The 20,367-nt window shown below is 41.0% G+C and overlaps 1 protein-coding gene across 5 annotated transcripts in view; it reads left to right on the forward strand.

Moving 5' to 3' along the window:
* MAP3K19 (mitogen-activated protein kinase kinase kinase 19) overlaps positions 1-13,924 on the forward strand; it is a 68,277-nt gene extending 54,353 nt beyond the window's left edge. For 2 of the 5 annotated variants that reach the window (XM_006880738.1, XM_006880739.1), the window contains 4 exons: positions 1,348-3,816; positions 9,129-9,278; positions 10,805-11,502; positions 13,858-13,924. In XM_006880738.1, coding sequence (XP_006880800.1) covers positions 1,348-3,816; positions 9,129-9,278; positions 10,805-11,502; positions 13,858-13,924 — 3,384 coding nt within the window. The remainder of the gene's footprint in view (positions 1-1,347; positions 3,817-9,128; positions 9,279-10,804; positions 11,503-13,857) is intronic. The other 3 variants (XM_006880740.1, XM_006880741.1, XM_006880742.1) reach the window with 3 other exon arrangements.
* Positions 13,925-20,367: the final 6,443 nt, after the last annotated feature.

Raw genomic sequence — 20,367 nt, forward strand, 5'->3', positions numbered from 1 at the left:
TGGTACTTTTATATCCCACTTTAGCAGTAGGATTCATAACAATTGTGTTCTGGATGCAAATTTTGAGTTAATCAGGTGACCTCCTGAGAGCTGCGCTGCCAACGCAAAGGCCCTCGGTTGGAATCTAGCCAGAAGCTCCATGGGAGAAAGATGGGCAATCTCCCCTTGTATAGTTTAACACTGAAAACCTGCTGGAGGGCCAGCTGTGAACTTGATCCAACTTAACGGCTCCTAACAACAACAACAACTAATGAACATTGTTAAAGTAGATGTGACCAGTAATTTTAAACTGTCCTAAGTGGGAATTTTAAAATCTTAGATCAAGTCTGTGAAAAATAAAAAGGAGCTAAGACAAATGTCTATTACCTTCAAATGTTTAACATTACTTATCCCCTCTTAGATTCCCCCCAACTCCAATGTCAGTCCCGCTTTGCAACAGTGGCACTATGCAGTATTTGTCCTTTTGTGACTGAGATATTTCACTCCGCATAATGTCCTCCATGATCACCCATTTTGTATAATATTTCATGTGTTCCTTGTTTTTCAATTAAGCCTAGTATTCCATTGTGTGACTATACCACAACTTCTCTAGTCATTCGTTTGTTGACGGACACTTGGGTTGTTTCAAACTCTGCTATTTTGAACAAAGCTGCAATAAACATGCATGAGCATGTACCTGCTCCAGTGGCAGTTCTGGTTTCTTTAGGGTATATTCCCAATAGTGGAATTGCTGGGCCAAATGGTATTTTTATTTCCAACTTTTTGAGAAAGTGCCACACAGCCTTCCATAGTGGTTGCACCATTTTTACACTCCCACCAACAGTAAATACGGGTTCCAGTCAGATGAGGGAGAGATCTGTTAGAAGGAATATGTGATTGGTTATTACTGTCATGACAAGAGTCCAGAATGAAAGCTGCATAGTGGAGTTGACTGGGGAATTGTATAACAATGAAATTTTTTTAATTTTTTTTTTACTTTTCAAAGAGAAAAGTGAACTGGGAGGGAGCGGTCAGCAGGGAGGAAAGTGTGCAATTATGAATGAATGGAAATTCAAAGTGTCTGTAAACTTTCATTAAAATATTTTTTTTAAAAATGTAACATGTGATAAGGGATTTGTTTTAAAATACAGAATTATGAATATAATGAAAAACACTGTTTTATGATGGTTTAACAAGTCACTGAAAATGTAATTTTAATTAAAAATTATGATAACCATGGTAGCTTTGTCCTTTAAAGGTCTTTCCAAAGAGTATCTTAGAATCTCTTTGAATGACCTTAAACCATTTTATACGCTATTTATGTGTCTGCACTCATGAGTTGGTTTTTTTTCTTCTCTTTCCTTTTAGTTACCTCTGCTACCATTGTCACTCCTGCCCAGAAGATCTGGTCTCCTTACACCCCCTCTAAACCACAAGGCTCAGAAAGAGAGAGAAAGACGTGTTCCAAGCCCCCTGTCCTTCAGACCTAAGATCACAGAGATCATTAGTCAGTCTGATGAGTTTAGACCATCAAACAAGCAACAGGAAGTCCCGCATAAAGTGTTTACAGAACACTCCCTCAGATCTTCTGATAGTTTCATTTGGTCCAGGAATATGTGCTCTTTTTGGGAGGCTAACTTACGCAGAGAATACTCGGAAGTGGGGAAGGAATGGAAATCTATGGAAATAGAAGGATGTCATGAAATTGAAAGCGATAACTTTGAAAAGGGACAATCTCTGATGTTGTTTGAGAATTATAAGGAAGAGTTTATTTCCACTGAGAGGGAAGAGGATAGAAGCTGCCCTGGGAATGAAATGAGAAATGTGAGAGAAGAGAGCTCTCAAAGTCTTTCATCAACAAATAAAGAGAACTCGGTACTCCAAAACCATGAACAAGGATTAGAGTTTGCCTGTGTGATCCGAAGCAAGCTCCAAGAAGCTCAGCATTCGAAGGCAATGCAAGGCCAGGATGAAGAGATTAGAAGTCACAAAACTGACTCAGAAAGTGCTTCAGTGGGAAAAGGAGATGCAATGGAGCAAAATGGTGATCAATTAGAAGAGTGTCCTGCGCTTCAAAGCTTGTCCAATAGAGCCCCTGATGGCATCATTGGAAAACTCCCAGAGGACCATAGTGGCATGGAGACAAACATGAAAACATCAGTAGAAGCAACCAAAGCAGAAATGAATGAAATGGTGCCTCTTACCTGCTTCACTTTGCCCAGTGAGGAAGTCCCCAAAGAACCAGCAATGGTCAAACCAAGCCTCCAAAAGAGAAAAGGTAATCTTCATACCATCACCCACAGCCTCAACATACGTGTGCCACGGGACAATGGCAAACAGAAGGTGGAAACCTGTAGACATAAGTTGGATTCCAAACCCAAGATAATTAACAGGCCAGCTCAGAATTGTGTGACTTCCACTGAAGGGTCCATGAAGCCTACCATGCACAAAACCAGCTTAAAAACACAAGTATTCCCTGCCTTGGGGCATGTTGACCCCAAGTCTCAGCACTCACCCAAGTTTCAAAGGAAAATGCCACAGACAGAAAAGAAGCAATCGACTTACCGGGCTCTGAAGCCGAAAAGGCCATCATTCCCTTGTATCTGTAAAAATCCAGGGACAAAAAAGTCTTCTGTTCCTTTTACTGGGCAACAGATAGAACCAAACGTAAACCAGCTAGATCTCAAGTACAGTGACATGTTCAGAGAAATCAATTCGACTAGCAATGGACCTGGGATCTATGAGATGTTTGGGACCCCTGTTTATTGTCATGTAAGAGAGGCTGGGCGACATGAAAACAAACATTACCGTGAGATATGCTCAGCTCCATCGGGCAGATGTATCACCAACAAATGTCGACCGTCAGTGGGTGAGAGGAGCAATAATAGCAGGACCAGACATTCCCAGAAAAGACCACATGCAAAACCTCCAAAGACTTCTCTCAGCATGAAACAAAAACACAGAAGTTTGGTTTCTAAAGAAAAGAGTTGCAAGCCAGTAATAGCTGGGAATCTAGACGACCTTGACAATATTGATGGCGTTGTAGAATCAGAATGGGAAGTAAGATCTTCAGGAAACGGCTTTCTCTCTTTCAAAGATGATGCTCAGCCCATGAAATTGGTTCCATGTCCTGAGGAGTCCATGGAACAGAAGGAATCCCTTCCTGTTTCAGATTTGCCTGTGGTTGAAGAGGTCTCTGTGGAAGAGTCGGCCAACGAAGGAGATGTTTGTAACAATCAGCTCCTTGTCAGGAGCCTTAGAGATTTGCAGGAACTTGAAGAGCTACATCAGCAGATCCCATCCATCCCATCGGAAAACAGCTGGGCACTGCCCAGTAAGAAGAATGCCAACGAACACGTAATGCAAGAAAAGGAGAACCAAGACTCCCTCGTTAGTTTAAATGCTGACTCAATTGTAACTGATGATCTCGAATTTGACAGTGTTTCTGATACGTCTAAGATATTCATGAACTTCTCTTTCCATGAGAAAAAAGGATGCACAACTTCCCAAAGATATCAAGATTGGGCCCATTCTTTGCATTCTTTGGACCATGATAGTTTATCAGGTAAATCGACGACGTCTCAAATGTTTGAGAAGTCTTTAGATGATGAAAACTCAATTTCCCAAGAAATTCTAAGCTCTGTAAAGAATGAAGAACTGACAGATGAACTGCTGGGCTGTCTAGCTGCAGAACTCTTAGCTCTTGATGAAAAAGATAACAACTCTTGCCAAACAATGGCAAATGAAGCAGATTTTGAAAGTCTAAATTTTGGCTTCAGTAGGAGAGGAAATACCACCCATGAATTGGGCAGAGAAGCAGCAAGCGTCAAAATCCAGGTTGGTAAAATCAGGTTTTGGTGTTTTCGTTCTGTCACCTTACTTTTGGATATTACCTAGCTTTAACACAACAACAGCAACACTAAAGTGTAATGCCTGCATTCGTTGATACAGCAGGATGACTTCTATAAATAAGTCAGTGTTTTATTGAACCTTTTCACTCAAATATTAGAAGTGAGATAATTACAGGTAAAACTTTTCCCCAGGTGACCTGTAAGAAGGTAAATATGAACATGGCCTTTGGAGAGGCTTACAGGCTCATTGTAAATCATATGAGTATGTGAAAGGAACATTTCTTAAAGATTCCTTGAAGTTGAGAATTTGTTCTGAAATGACCAACTGTAGGCAGACTTTATTTTTTGTGCTTCTCTTTATTGCACTTCACAGATATTCTGGATTTTGGTCTTTTGTGGTATTTTCTTAATGGAGTTTTGTTTGCTTTTGCAAATGGGAAGTTTATGGCAACTGCACATTGAGCAAATTGATCAGTTACCTTTTTCAAACAGCATGTGCTCACTTCCTGTCTCTGCCCCATTTCGGTAATTACACCAATACCTCACATCTTTTCATAATCTTATTACATAATGAGTAGACCATATAGAAGCTGTGCCACAGTATCGAAGGCATGGAGTTCAAATCTGTCAGCTGTTCCATGGGAGAATGATGGGCAATCTACTCCAGTGCAATTAACTGCCTCTGAGAACCACCAGAGGGTCAGCTGTGAGTCAGTTCTGACTCAACGGTAAACAACAACAGTAGAATACAGTATAATGCAAAGATAACTTGTATATTTACACTGAGACACCAAAAATGCCATGTTCTTTAATGTGACATTTGCTTTCTTGCACTGGTCTAGTGCTAATCCCAGAACATTTGATCATGCTAATGCAAAACGTATACTTCGATCAAGAGGCAGTCGTCAGAATAGAGCAAGGAAACACTGAACGGTCCAAAATTGGGAAAGGTATACGTCAGGGATGTGTCCTATCTCCATACATTTTCAACTTGTATGCAGAACAGATTACCCCAGAGGCTGGGCTCTATGAGGAGAAGTGTGGCATCAGGATTGGTGGAAGATCTATTAACAATCTGCGTTATGCAGATGACACAACCGTGCTTGCTGAAACTGGGGAGGACTTAACGCGCTTGCTGCAGAGGGTGGGGAACTGCAGCCTTCAATATGGATTGAGGCTCAATATCAAGAAGACAAATATTCTCACCACTGGGCCAATTGACAGCATCAGGATGGATGGTGAAGAGATTGTTCACAGCTTCAGTTTACTTGGCTCCACAGTCAACACTCTTGGCACCAGCAGCCAGGAAATTAAAAGACATATTGCGATGGGAAAGTCTGCTGTTAGGGACTTCTGCAGGACACTGAAGAGCAATGGTGTCACTCTGGAGAGTAAGGTGCATCTAATACAGGCCATGGTCTTTGCAATCACTTGTTATGCGTCAGAGAGTTGGACAATGACTAGAGAAGATAGAAGGAGAATTGATGCCTTTGAGCTGTGGTGCTGGAGAACAGTACTGAGTGTACCATGGACTGCTAAGAAAACAAACAGATTTATCCTGGAAAGGGTTAAACCAGACTGCTCCTTGGAGGCAAGGATGCAGGGACTTTGTCTGACATACTTTGGACTTGTAAGGAGAGACCAGTCCTTGGAGAGAGACATCATGCTTGGGAGGTTGGAGGGACAGAAGAGGAGGGGAAGGCCCTCTCTTAGGTGGATTGATTCAGTGATTGGGGTAATCGGAATGGGTGTGTCAGAGACAGTGTGATTGGCACAGGACCAAGCAGGGTTTAGGGCTGTTGTACATAGGGTCGTTGAGTCACAAGAGACTCGACAGCATAGGACAAAAACAACTTTAAAACAAACAAAATGATTATTGATTCCTGCTGAGTTTCTGGCACTGGGCTAGGAACTAGAGGCAGAGTGTGTACAAAACTCAGCTCTTGGACTCAAGAAAACATGGACAAAATTGTCTTCACTTGTTTGGCATAGAACAGGAAAGTAGAAAAAAGAATAGGAACAGGTATTTCCTGGATTTCACACCCCCCTCCTTTTTATTTACTTTGTTGTTGTTGGAGATATACACAGCAAAACTTACACCCATTTCAATAGTTTTTAATGTTTCGTGTAGTGTCATTGACTACGTTCTTTCAGTTGTGCATCTCATCTCATCTCATCTCATCTCATCTCATCTCATCTCATCTCATCTGTTCTCACCTCCTCTCATCTGGATTCTCCTCCCTCATCACCACAACAATAAAAAAAAGTCTGTCTTAGAGAATGCACAGCCAGGATGCTGCTTTAGAGGCGAAGATGGTAAAAATTCATCTCACATACTTTGGGTGTGTTGTCAGGAGAAGTTCTTGTAAAGAAATACCATGCTGGAGAATGTGGAGGATCAGAGAACCAGAGGAAGAATCTTCGAGATGTGGATTGACACAGTGACTGTAACAATGGGCTAGAGCATATTAGAGATGGTGAGGCTCCAGCCAGATAGGCCAGGTTAAAATCTGTTATTCATAGGGTCCCTATGACTCATAGTGGATTGGAGGCCACCTAACAACATCAATAACAACATTAACATTACTATAAACACAATGATGCTCTGGATTCTTATATACTTTTGAGTTGCTGTTGTCAATATGTTCTCATCTGGATAGTTCTTTAAAAAGCAGAATTCCCAAGACAGACCATTTTTACTATTTTTAGGTAAAGTATTGTGAGGGGTTTATGGGCTTTAAAAAAATTGTTATACTGGTTTACATACAGATTTTATAAAGTTCATATACATTGTTTTTCACACTGGACCTTTCCCCTTTCCTTTACCAATGTCAGGTTTTAAGATAACTTCAGGTGCCATTTATGGTTTAAAGTTTAAAGATTATTTCAGATCAATAGTTTCAGGGATTCTTCCATCCTCTATTGCTTCAGAAAGCTTAGAGTCTATGAAATTTGAAATTCTGTCCTCCATCATCCCATCCCCATCATTTTGATCTACATTGTTCTATGGAATTTTTAATTGAAATATTTAGAACAATGAAATATGCAAGGAACTAGAGCCAGAAAATCAAAAGGGCCGAACTCACTCAGCATTTCTTAAACTCAAGGAACTGAAGAACAAATTCAAACCTCGAGTTGCTATAATTAAGGATGCTTTAGGCAGAATATTAAATGATCCAGGAAATATTAAAAGAAGATAGGAAGAGGATACAGAGTCACTGTATTGAAAGGAATTGGCAGACACAGAAGAATTTCATGAAACAAGATATGAGGAAGAGCCTATGGTGATGAAGGAAGAAGTTCAAGCTGCTTAGAGGAAAATTTGTTTAGCAAAAAATAAGGCCCCAGGAATAGATGGTATACCAATTGACGTATTTCAGCTAACAGATGCTGCCCTGGATGTGCTCACCAAGTTGTGCCAAGAAATCCGGAAAATAATCACTTGGCCAACTGACTGGATGGGATCTATATTTATTTGTTCCCATTCCAAAGAAGGGTGACCCAACAGAGTGTGGAAACTATAGAACAATATTATTAATTTCACATGCAAGCAAGATTCTGCTGACGATTATAAAAAAATGACTGGAACAGCACATCAGCAGAAAACTGCCAGAAATCCAGGTTGGGTTTGATCATGGTACTAGGGATATTGTAGGTAATGTTAGATGGATCTTAGCTGAAAGCAGGGAATAGCAGAGGTATGTCTATCTGTGTTCCATTGATTATGCAAAGGCGTTTGACTGTGTGGATCATAACAAACTGTGGCTAACTCTGAGAAGAATGGGAATCCCAGAACACTTGATCATGCTAATGAGAAACCTATACTTGAACTAAGAGGCAGTCATCAGAACAGAGCAAGGAAACACTGCATGGTTCAAAATTGGGAAGGGTGTACACCAGGGATGTGTCCTATCTCCATATTTTTTCAACCTATATGCAGAACAGATTACCTAGGAGACTGGGCTCTATGAGGAGAGTGTGGCATCAGGATTGGTGGAAGATCCATCGACAGTCTGTGTTATGCAGATGACACAACCCTAAAGCACTTGCTGCAGAGGGTGCAGGATTGCAGCCTTCAATATGGATTGAGGCCCAATATCAAGACAAAGAGTTTCACCACTGGGCCAACTGGCAACATCAGGATGGATAGTGAAGAGATTGAGATTGTTCACAGCTGTAGTTTGCTTGGTTCCACAGTCAACACTCTTGGCACCAGCAGCCAGGAAATTAAAAGACACATTGTGATGGGAAAGTCTGCTGTTAGGGACCTTTCCAGGGCACTGAAGAGCAATGGTTTCACTCTGGACACTAAGGTGCTCCTGATACAGACCATTGTCTTTGCAATCACTTGCTATGCATTGGAGAGCTGGACAGTGACAAGGGAAGATAGAAGAATTGATGCCTTTGAGCTGTGGTGCTGGAGAAGACTATTGAGTGTACCATGGTCTGCTAAGAAAACAAACAGGTTCAGCCTGGAGAGGGTTAAACCAGGCTGCTCCTTGGAGGTAAGGATTCTGAGGCTTCATCTGACATACTTTGGACATGTTGTAAGGAGGGACTGGTCCTTGGAGAGGGACATCATGCTTGGGAGGGTGGAGGGACAGCACAGGAGAGGAAGATCCTCTATGAAGTGTATTGATTCAGTGACTGGCGTAGTCAGGATGGGTATGTCAGAGACAGTGAAGTTGGCACAGGATAGAGCAGGGTTTAGGGCTGTTGTACATAGGGTCACTAAGAGTCGCAAGCCACTCGTTGGCACATAACAACAACATACTTAATATTTGTGTCTATGTGCACAGTTTATGTGTATACATGTATGTATGTGTGAATATGTGTATGTTTCTGTTTATGATTGTCTGCATGTAGGGGCAAGATGACTGAACTAATAGGAATTCTAAAGAGACAAAGAGATGGGTTGCTGAGAAGTACAGGCATGTTAGCACACATCAATGTGTGTGTCTATTCTGATGGTCAAGGCTTTGAGAGAACTCATTCTCAAAAGGCAGTATTAGTAGTCTACAGGTCCTTGTAGGTCCAAGATGAGCAGGCCCAAGAGCTTCTCTTTATAAAATATGCAGATAAATGTAGCTTAGAAACAAGACTGAAGTACAAAATGAAGATGTCCTGCTTGGTCATTTCTTGGGAACTCTATGAACTCAGTAATTGGTGTGAACAGTAAGAATAATGCTGGATGGGTGCTTTTAGAAAGGAAAAATATACAATGCACCTCTAATCTTTCTCTCCAGTTCCATGTCTCAGATTTTAATGGGGACTTTTCTATTTATTTTTTTATTCCAGGGGTACAGTAATGGATTGAAGATTTATGAGAGAGAGGAGAAATTTCTCCTATCAAATGAAAAGAAGACCTTTTCTGGAAACAGTTTAAAGTGTGAAGAGCCTATCCTGTGGACCAAGGGTGATATCCTGGGGAAGGGAGCCTATGGCACGGTGAGTCACACTGAAGACCTGATAAAACTAGAAATCCCCACTCTTCCTAGCTCCTTCCCTTTTTCTAAATCCAAAGACACATTCTTACTTTAAAGTTTTACAGTTGATGATGTTGTTGTTGATTGCCTTCCAGTCGAGCATGACTCATAGCGACCCTATGAACAAAAGACCTGAAGCCCCTCTACAACTATCGACATTTAACAAAGTTCATAGAAGCATGGTGTTTAGGAAGTGGATGCCACTCCTGTTGATAGTAGTAGAAAATGCAACTCAAACTGGTTTGAAGCAAGATATTTGTTGCTTTATTGAACTGAAGGTTCTGGGCTAATCTGTCTTCAGGGGCCAAACCCTATCCTCATGATCTGGTCTTTGTTTATCTCAGTCTGATTCTCATTCACAAGCTTCTTTTCAGGAGCCATGCTGCTAAAGGGACATAGTTTCCAGCTGTTTCACAGGAAAAAGATGGGCATTCTCCTCTTGTGCAATTTACTGCCTCTGAAAACTCGCTGGAGGGTCAGCTATGAGTCTGTACTGACTCAACAGTACATAATAAAAACATGTGGTGGCACAATGACTAAAGCATCAGCAGCCTTTCATTCTCCTGGGTCCAATTTCCTCAATAGTTGGAGGAATCATTGCAGAATGATTAAATCAGATGTTCCTTATGTTTTGTGGATTGTAGAAGAAACCATCTAAGGTCCCAGTTCTTTAGATGGTACTTATAAATATGGGTAAAGCCAGATAGGATTTGTCTCTACTCTAGCTATGGCATCTTAAGAATCAGTGAGAGGGTGGGAAGATGGAGTCCCTGAAATCAGAGCCTCAGAGCTTTCCATAGCTCCTCGGCATCTAAAGCCAAATACCCAGACTCCAGAGATCATAGCCAAATCTACAGTTGAGATAAGTGGAGAATTTTGTGGAGGTTTTGTTGTTGGTTGCTTTTTTGTTTGTTTGTTTGTTGGGTTTTTTTTGCTTTCTAAGAATGTATCTGACATAGAAAATTTCCTGGAAGCGTCCTTGAAATCTAAAATTTTTCTTGTTCTTCTGTCTTAAAAGTCAGCTGGAAATTGGATGAGATTTATTTATCTCCCTAAATCTCACGGAAAAAAAGCCATTTCTTAAACTAACATAAACTGTATGAGTGGTTTCCCCAAGTCACCATCTCATCTAGACATCCTTGGGGAAAATGTTGTTCTCTTAGTTTTATGGATGAGAAAAAGTAAGTGTCAAAAGTCATGTGGGCTTCCCCAAAGTTCCACAGCTGGCCATCAGGGCTGCCGGGATCCTAAACAATCCAGGCCACTTCACAGGACGCCAATATGGTTTCCATTCTTATTGTGGCTCATCCCCACCTCGACTCCTTAAGAGTTATGAAATCTGCTTATTTTAAGTACTGCATTTAGACGATGATGTGTCCACACAGAAAGAGGACAAGGCTTTTGAGAGAAGAAGGTAAAGACAAAGTGTCAAGAGTCATTCCAGAAAAAAATTGTTATTATTCTTAACAGGGTGTTGGTTCCTTCTAGGTGTACTGTGGTCTTACCAGCCAAGGGCAGCTAGTCGCTGTGAAACAGGTGGCTCTGGATACCTCTGATAAATTAGCTACTGAAAAAGAATACAGAAAACTGCAGGAAGAAGTAGATCTCCTCAAGGCACTGAAACACGTCAACATTGTGGCCTATTTAGGGACGTGCTTGGAAGAGAACATTGTAAGCATTTTCATGGAGTTTGTCCCAGGTGGGTCAATCTCTAGTATTATAAATCGTTTTGGGCCATTGCCTGAGATGGTGTTCTGTAAATACACGAAGCAAATTCTGCAGGGTGTTGCTTATCTCCATGAGAACTGTGTGGTGCATCGAGATATCAAAGGAAATAATGTCATGCTCATGCCAACGGGAATAATCAAGCTAATTGACTTTGGCTGTGCCAAGCGTTTGGCATGGGCAGGCTTAAATGGCACCCACAGTGACATGCTTAAGTCCATGCATGGGACTCCGTATTGGATGGCCCCAGAAGTCATCAACGAGTCTGGCTATGGGAGGAAATCGGACATCTGGAGCATCGGCTGCACTGTGTTTGAAATGGCCACAGGGAAGCCGCCCCTGGCCTCCATGCACAGGATGGCTGCCATGTTTTACATTGGAGCGCACCAAGGCCTGATGCCGCCGCTGCCAGACCACTTTTCAGAGCATGCCGTGGACTTCGTGCGGGTGTGCCTGACCAGGTGAGAAACCCAAAGGAGGGCGAGGTGACAGACCCCCAGATCAAGGCAACTGCAGTGTCCTCTGGCTCAGTACAAGCTGTGCTGTCAGGACACCAGCACTGAAAGTCACGATTAGCCATATTGGGTGTTCATAGCATTATCAGGGGTATGGGGGCAGGCAGTGCTTCCAGTTGGAGAAGGACATCATGGCTGGAAGAGTGGAGCGACAGCGCAGGAGAGGAAAACCCCGGATGAGATGAGTTGATAACAGTAGCTGGCGTAATGTGGATAGATGTGGGAGACAGTGAAATTGGCTCAGGATAGAGCAGCGTTCAGAGCTATTGTGTGAATAGCTATGAGTCACAAGTGACTGGATGGCACATAATAATAAGTGTGTGTGTGTGTGTGTGTGTGTAAATCAGGTCACTTCCATTTGCTGCTAGTAACAGTTCCTTCTTGCTCAGAATAGAATCTAAAGAGTCAGACCCTTCCTGATCAGTTCTGCATTTCTTCCCAAGCGGACTTTCTCCCATTCACACCGTTGACTTAGGAGCCCTGCTGGTATTGTGTGGAACATACTAGGCTGCAAATAAACCACCAGTTGCTCCGTGAGAAAGGCAAGCAGCCTTGTCCCCTAAAATAACGTTACAGCCTCGGAGACCCAACATGGTGTCATCATAACCAGACCTGGCCCCACAGCAGTGGGCTTCCTTCCCCCATCAATTACTCTACTTCAGGACCCTGGTTTCCTGCCTCACCCTCCCACATTCCAAACCTACCCTTGTCTCAGGGTCTTCAGGACTCCTCTCACACTGCCTCTTGCCTGGCTTCCTTTTTTCATTTAGGACATTTTATCCAAATGTCTCTTTCTCAGAAGACCTACCTCACTGCCTAAGATAGACATTCTTGCCCCCTTACCTGCTCCACTCTCACTGCACTCTCACTTTCCTCTTACACCCCCTTGACCCTGCTCCACCCTCACTTTCCCCTTCCACCCCCTGACCCTGCTCTGCTCTCACTGAACCCTCACTTTCCCCTTGCCCCCCTGACCCTGCTCTGCTCTCACTGTGCCCATCACAGTGAGCTATCTGATTGAAATGTCTTGAGTGCTGGTCTCTTTCCACCAGAAGGTAAGCTCTATGAGAATAGAGACAGCATATTTTATTCACCACTGAACCGCCAGTACTAGAAGAGCAGTCACGAGACATTCAGTAATGAAGAGCACCAAGGGTCTAAAAAAGAAGTGAGCTATGAAGTGGAATGAATGAGGACATTCCGGATCTTTGAAAAAAAAAAAAAAAATGCTACCCTAAAAGAACGGTCTTCAAAGGACTACCTGGTAGCAGTCATCCTGTCACAACCCTTGAGAAACAGGGATAACAATGAGTCATGTGGCTTTTTCCAATGTGAACCCAAAGATTTTTTTCTCTGAAAGATTCTACTTTTGAACCATAGACAAAACAATTCACCCCTCAAATAATAAATTAGTCTTTGTTGTGAAGATGAAGCAAAATGGCTGGGTAGATTACTTAGCAGAGAACAGAATACATACATGATCGGGTCTCTATAGTTGACAACCATTAGAGAGACTAGTAATGGACCTTTCCCAATTTGTGTCCTGTAGAAGGCAGCATAGAACTTCTTCTGAAGTTCTATGGCCAAGACTCTAAGGACTCTAGACTCTTGTCTAGACTTTTACCAAAAGATAACCAATACAAAGAATGCTACTTAATATGCTATTCTAGCCAACCATTGAGTGGTTCTTTAGTTTGGGCGATTGACCCATTTCCAGAAGCTTTTTTATTTGTCAAAGAAAATAACCTGAGCCATAATTGTGTGGAGAAACACTTCTTTTCTTTTGTGCTCAGCTGAATGACCACAATGGGATTATTCCAGTTAATTACTAAAGTAAATGTAAATGCCTTCTCTAAAATTCTTTCCAATTCTGCAGTTATGCCTCTAAATTAGAAAAGTAAATTTAATGCCAACTGACATTGCAACAAACTGTACACATAAAATTGTGAATTTTAGTGTGCAAACTATAAATTTAACAAAAGCACAGTGGAAAGGTAGGATTTACTTTTTAATTACAACAGCTACCATAATTGAATATCTTTAGTACTGTGTGCCACATATTGTTGGAAAGTTTATTATTATTGTTGTTTCACTTAACAAGTTAGCTCTCATTGAGAGATGAAGAATCTGAGTAACTTGCTTAAGATCACACGGCTGAAAACTGAATTGTGCAAGCTTAACCCAAGTTATTTGAGTGTCAGAAGCTGTCATTCTATTTTTGAACGACATTTTGGCTCAAATAAATCTAAGTTGACACCCATGTATTTGGGCACTGCTCCTAACGTGTTTTTCCGTTCACAGGGACCAACATGAGCGGCCTTCTGCCCTCCAGCTCCTGAAGCATTCCTTCTTGAAGAGAAGTCATTGACCAGACTTCAGGACATTTCTCCCAGTGCTACCAGACGTACTCTCTTATTGTTTAATCGTGAGGAATGATGGTTAAGGGATTCTTGCTTTCCTATTGGAAAGTGAATGTAACCCTATTTAACCAGATCCTCTGAGCACTGGTAACGGGATGCTTTAAGTACATAATGAGTCTCCCCAAGCTTCAGGCAGGCACAGGAGATTTTCTTAAAACAAAAAACCTATTCCAGTGTTTACAATTTTGACTTTCCAGGAAACATTCTCTATTGCTGTCTGATAATTCCCTTTTGGTTTAGGCCTGCCTCTGTAAGTTCATTAGTTTACAATAAAGTTTATAGAAACAACTTGTACTTTCTTGCTTTGTGAGAAAAGACTTCATTCTTGAGAAGGAGACCAGAGAAAGGTAAGAAGGTAGAGGGGGAATAAGAGAACGATGCAAAACAATAAACTAACTTACTAGTAATCTGTAGTGAATAATCTCACAGGGTTTTTACCATATCCACATGAATGTGGATGCAGTACAAGATTTGGTGAAAACTATGAAGCTGGTAGATTCTAAACATGTGTACCTCTGGGATTGCAGCACAGTTTATCGTTAGACCACCAGAGCTCCATAAAATAAGAGTTAAGAATTGTTACAAGCCCTTTTAAACTAGTGAATTAAGAACTTGTGAAAAGTTCCTTTCAGTAACACCCAGTGTTTTAAGGCACAACTAGAATTTTAGTTTATCAGTTGACATTATTTCAAGAGAGTACAGAAAAACAAATTCAATGCTCTGTAGCATGTTTTACTATTAATCAAGTCTACTAATCTCCAGTGGTTGGAATCTGCCAGGAGAAATAAGGGCGGTCTCTCATCAGGTTTGCAGCTCTGGAAACCTTACACAGGGTCCCTGTGAATTAGGGTCCCTAAGAAGTGACTTGATAACAGTGAGGTTTCTCTTTCCTTTTCCATTCAGAGTGTACTGCTTCCCCCCAAATTTATACTTCTTGTCACCTAGTTGATGGCAAGGGAGGAAGAACACATCTTTCACATACAACATGATCTGAAATGTAATTTTATAAAGGTAGGCCTTGTTACTATTTTCCATTTTTATGATCTTCAGTATTCTTACAGATCAAAATGGTTATGTTGTTATATGCTGTCGAGTGGGTTGTGACTCATAGCGATCCTAAGCACAAGAGCTTGGAATCCTGCTCTATCCTGAGCCAATCTCATGACCTGCCCCCATTAACGCAGTCACTGCATCAATCCATTTAATCAATGGTCTTCCTCTCCTGCACTGCCCCTCCATCCTTCCAAGCATGATGTCTTTCTCCAAGGACTTGTCCCTCTGGGCAATATGCCCAAATTATGTGAGACAGAGCTCCAAAATCCTTGGCTCCAAGGAGCAACTTGGTTTTACCTTCACCAGGGCAGACCTGTTTGTTCTCTTTGAAGTCCATTTTGTGTTCAAGACTTCTACAGCACCGCAGCTCAAAGCCATCAACTGTGTCATCCTTAGTCATTGTCCAGCTCTCAGATGCATAGCAAGTAATCGTGAAGACCATGGTCTGGATTAGGCACTCCTTAGTCTCTAAACTAACATCCTTGCTCTTGAGCACTCTGGAAAGGTCTGACAGACAGATTTTCCTCATGCTATTTGTCTTTTGATTTCCTGACTGCTAGTGCCAGGAGTGTTGACTGTGGAACCAAGCAAGCTATTATTTGTTAACAATCTCTTCTCCATCTATCATGATCGGCTCAGTGGTGAGAATCTTTTGTCTTCTTGATGTTGAGCATCAATTCATATTAGAGTGCATTCCTTGACCTTCTGCAGAAAATGCTTCTGGTGCTCCTCAGTCTCAGCAAGCAAAGTTGAGTTACGCATAACACAAGTTGTTGAGGAGTCTTCTTCCAACTCTGATACCACATTCTTCCTCATAACTTGGCTTGCATTTTGGTATTGTAAATATATTGTTCTAGTGGGTTTTTTTTTAAAAAAGTAATTTTCAGCAAGATTTCACTTGCAAGGGCTGTCAGTAATATTGTTTGCTAATTTTCACACTCGGTTTGATCACCTCTTTTGGGAAAGGTAGTAAGTATGGATCTCTTCCAGTCAGTTGGTCTGGCAGCTATCCTCCAGATTTTCTGGCACAGGGCAGCATCTATTTGTTGAAATACGTCAATTGGTATTCCATCAAATCCTGGGACCTTGCCTTTTTTTATGCCAATCCCTTCAGAGCAGCTTGAACTTTGGTCCTTCAGCCCCATTGCCTCTTAGTCATATGTTGGTTCATTAAATTCTTCTGTGTCATCCTATTCTTTCTGGTACAGTAACTCTTTGTACTTCCACCTTCTTTTATGCATCCTGCCAACAGTGTTCTTAAAGATTGCAATTCAAGGCTTGCGTTTTTCAGTTCTTTCCTCTTCAGAAATGCACAGCAAGTTTGGCTCTATCTTCTGACTCCAGTTCTTTGCACATTTCATTGTAATACTTTGTTTTGCTCAGTTGCCCTTTGAAATCTTCTGTTCACCTCAACTTACCGATTTTCCTCCCTTTGCTTTCGTGGTGCTCTCGTGCAATATTCAGTCTCCTCTGACATGCATCTCAATCTTTCTTCTTAGTAATGACCTTTTGCATTCATCGTGGATATTCTTGATATCCTCTCACAGCTTACCTGGTCTTAATTCATTAGTATCCAAGGCCTCAAACCTGTTTTTGAGATGGTTTTAAAATTCAGATTGGGATAGACTCAAGGTCAAATTTCAGTTCTCACTGAATTTTCTTTAGCTTCATTTCGGACTTGCATATGAGTACTGCCTATACTATAAATACAACACAGCGTTAAACATAAATGTTTGCATGGTAAATATAAACATCTTTTGGAGTCAGAGGGTTTGAAAGGCCACATGGTTAAAGGTGGAGGAAGCTGTTAGGGCCAACATTGAGCTCTCACTCAGAAAAAGGCTAACACTACATAGGTCCTTCCCTGCTGCTTCCTACAGAATGTTAAGCCTAAACTTTCATTCTATTTGAAACTTTCCCGAGTTCCTGATCAATTTAGTAGTTAAAACATTTCATTACTTTAATGATGTTAAGAGCCTTCTCCTCCTTGACCATTTCTTTTTTCACTAAGGGTGTACTCTTACTATTCAAGTCACAGCACAGAGTGTTTTATTATGTACTGAGGGCCCAAGCTCAACCAAAGAAATTGTCATTCACATTCTACCATTTCCCTATCTTTGGGGTTAGCAGCTCAACTTCCTCTAGATTATGATACCTGAGCGCCCAGAATTTCCCTACCAGCAACATACTTGAACCCCACCTATCAGGACTGAAAACAGGTTTAAGCGAAGCTGGGTGTGAGGATGGTGCAGAGTTCTGGTCTTTGGGACACAGGACTGCTGAGTGGATGCAGAGTCCATGGCATCTGACTGCAGTGAGATGGTGTTGTAAAGATTAAGAAGTATATAATACACACTAAAGCTCCCCCCACCCCACCCCGCCAAATCCTCTCCATTGTACTGAACAAAGCAAGGGAAAGAGGGAAACACATCCCCATGTGTACTTGGTTATGTGGAATCACTGACTTTAGCTCCTAACAGTCCTGATGGCACAGTAGTTAAAATGTGGCTGCCATCAGTTGAACCAATAGTGTGCTGCCAGAGATAAAGAGACAGCCTACATAAAGATGTACAGCTCTGGCAACTCTATAGGTGTTGGAATGAACTCCATAGCGTTTTTTTTGTTTTTTAAAATAAATCCCAAAATATTACATGTTGGTGGAGGAGTCGAACCCTTTTAATGTTAGAAACCTATGAAGAACATAATTTAAGGATACTCTAGCACAGATACTGTTTCATGTACATTCTGGTCCTGAAGCATCAGAACTGGCCTTTATCACTGTGTCAATATCCAAATTAAATTCTTTTAAATACTCTTTTCTATTTTGCCTTCCCTTACCACACCAAGTCTGAAATTGTGGTAAAATATGGTGTTATTACTGACACTTTCAGGTAAAACCATCAAGACACAATATAGTGTATTCACTCAAGGTCATTCTATTTAGAGGTAGGGTTGAGATTGGAAGGCAGACAGCCTGATTCCAGAGCCTCCCCTTGATAATACAGAAAGTTCCTTGGACTGCAAAGAATTGTACCAGAGACCCTATTTTCCATATTATCCATGGACTGAGTTATTTATAATTCACATTAAGTCTCTGATTTATGTTGTAAATAAAAAAAAATGTTATTCTTTGTATAGATTCTGGAAAATGGAAATATATGATTAGATTTTTATTCCAGTGAACATTTTAGTCTATGGGGTTTTAAGTACAGTCAGAAAATGAAATCTTCAACATTGGTGGAAAAAAAAATGACATTTAAAAAGTTGCTTTAAAAAACCCAACCCCAATGTATACTAGGAAGAAAAATGTAGTCATTTTAATAAAAACCCAATCAAACTAGGGAGCTCAGGTGGCCTAGTGGCAAGAAACTGCACTGCAGTCCCAGAGGTATGCAGTTCAAATCCACCAGATGTTCTACTGCAGGAGGGACAATCTCCTGTCAGATCCAATTTGACGGTACATACACACACAAAACAGTAAATTTTTTTTAAAACCAATCAAATTTAAAAAAGTGTCAATACTAAGATTCCTCCAAACTTAGAGAGTACCCAGAATTTACTTTCAAACAGGTTAAGTCACCTTTGAGAAGAATTACTCCTAGCCACATTAATCTTCAATTTATCTAATGATCCTATGCACATTTATGTTCATTGCAGCTTTGTTCACAATAGCAGAGTTGGAAACAACCCAAATGCCCATCAACAAATGGATAGAAAAGCTGTGGTATATATTCACACAACAGAATATCATGCAGCACTGACCAACAAGTAACTCATGTAATATACAAAATGGGTGACCCTGGAGGACATAAAACTGAGAGAAATATCTCAGTCACAAAAAGACAAATACTGCATAGTGCCACTTTTACAGAACAAGACTGATAGGGGAGATGGGGAAAACTAAGAAGAGGGCATAGAAACAGTAAACTGTATAAAAGGAACATATAATTAGATATTATTGGCATGACAAGAATCCAGAATAAGAGTTGCATAGTAAAGGGGGGGAGGGGCATGGGACTGTATAACAATGAAAGAACTTTTTTTTTCCCCAAAGAAAAAAAGCAAACTGGGGGCGGGGGGGACGAGGAAAATGTGCAACCATGAATGAATGGAAATCCAAGTTCTTTATAAACTCTCATTAAAACCTTAAAAAAAATTAAAAAGGATCCTGTCAGGCAGAATGAACCACCAATGAACTGATGCCAGCTCCTGGCTATCTCCTCCCATGTGATTTACAGCCTCTAAACACCCGCTGGAGGGTCAGCTATGGACTAGCTCTGACTTGCCGGACAAAACAAAACGGCCACCCTTAGGGGAGAAGAGTAGACTTGCCCCATCAGGACTCGGAGGCTGTGTATGTTAAACTGCTTTATTTTCCGCATGGAGGAGCAGGAAGGTTTGAACTAATCATCTTTCGGTTAGTAGGCCCTTAATCCACTGTGCCACTGGAGCTCCTCAAGGCAAAATCAACAGATAACAAAAGAGTGTAGGCATAGTAAGAAAGCCAGAACCCTCTCAGCATCCTAGGCCCACTGGAAAGATCAGCCTTACTGGATAGACTTGTTTCAGAACTTTTCTCACCAAGCCGAGTATCTTCCTACAGGAAGACCAAGTGAGTGGACCACACTCCTTTCGCTCACTGATTTTAGGTATTAAGGTAGTTTGAATTCTATTAGCACATTACTATAACTTGGCATCCAAAGAGGACATAATTTGCTGCTCTTACAATGCAAAAATTTCTGTCTAAATTATAAGCAAGTGAATGTGTGCAATTAGCACATTTCCTCTTGTGACTTCAGTAACTCTCCTCCTGGAGAAAAGCCTTTAGGGGAGGTTGTCAACTTTCTGGATTTGCAGAAACACCAAATAAAGGGTTCTTCTGGATAAAAGTACTCAAACTTTTTTCCAAGATCTTAAAAAAAAATCACCTAGCAATTTAAGCATGTTAAGTACACCATTTTGCTTTTCTTGGGATAAAATTCCCAAGGTAAGCTACCTTAAGCAGTTGTTATATGCACTGCTGTGAACTGGAACGGACTCAAAGCTGATGCTCCTCCAGTCGATTTTCAGAGGCATAATCACATGGAGATGACGCACCATTGTTGCTTCTTTCCACAGTAAATGCAAAACCTTGAAGTAGCTAATCTAAGGAATCTAGAGATTCATGCATACAAGCATTGGTTTATTTAAACTTTTAAATAAATATTTTAAAAGTGCTTGAGATGCTTTTACTTTTTTATTTGAAAACAAAGATAAATATTTTCGTTTTCTGAGACAGACCTCAACTAGATTTCTTTTTTCCATTTAAAGAATTCACTGCTATTAGATCGATTCTGAC

The sequence above is a fragment of the Elephantulus edwardii genome, unplaced genomic scaffold (assembly GCF_000299155.1).
Source record: "Elephantulus edwardii isolate Elephantulus edwardi_28Jun2011 unplaced genomic scaffold, EleEdw1.0 scaffold00010, whole genome shotgun sequence".
NCBI classification, from domain to species: Eukaryota; Metazoa; Chordata; class Mammalia; order Macroscelidea; family Macroscelididae; genus Elephantulus; species Elephantulus edwardii.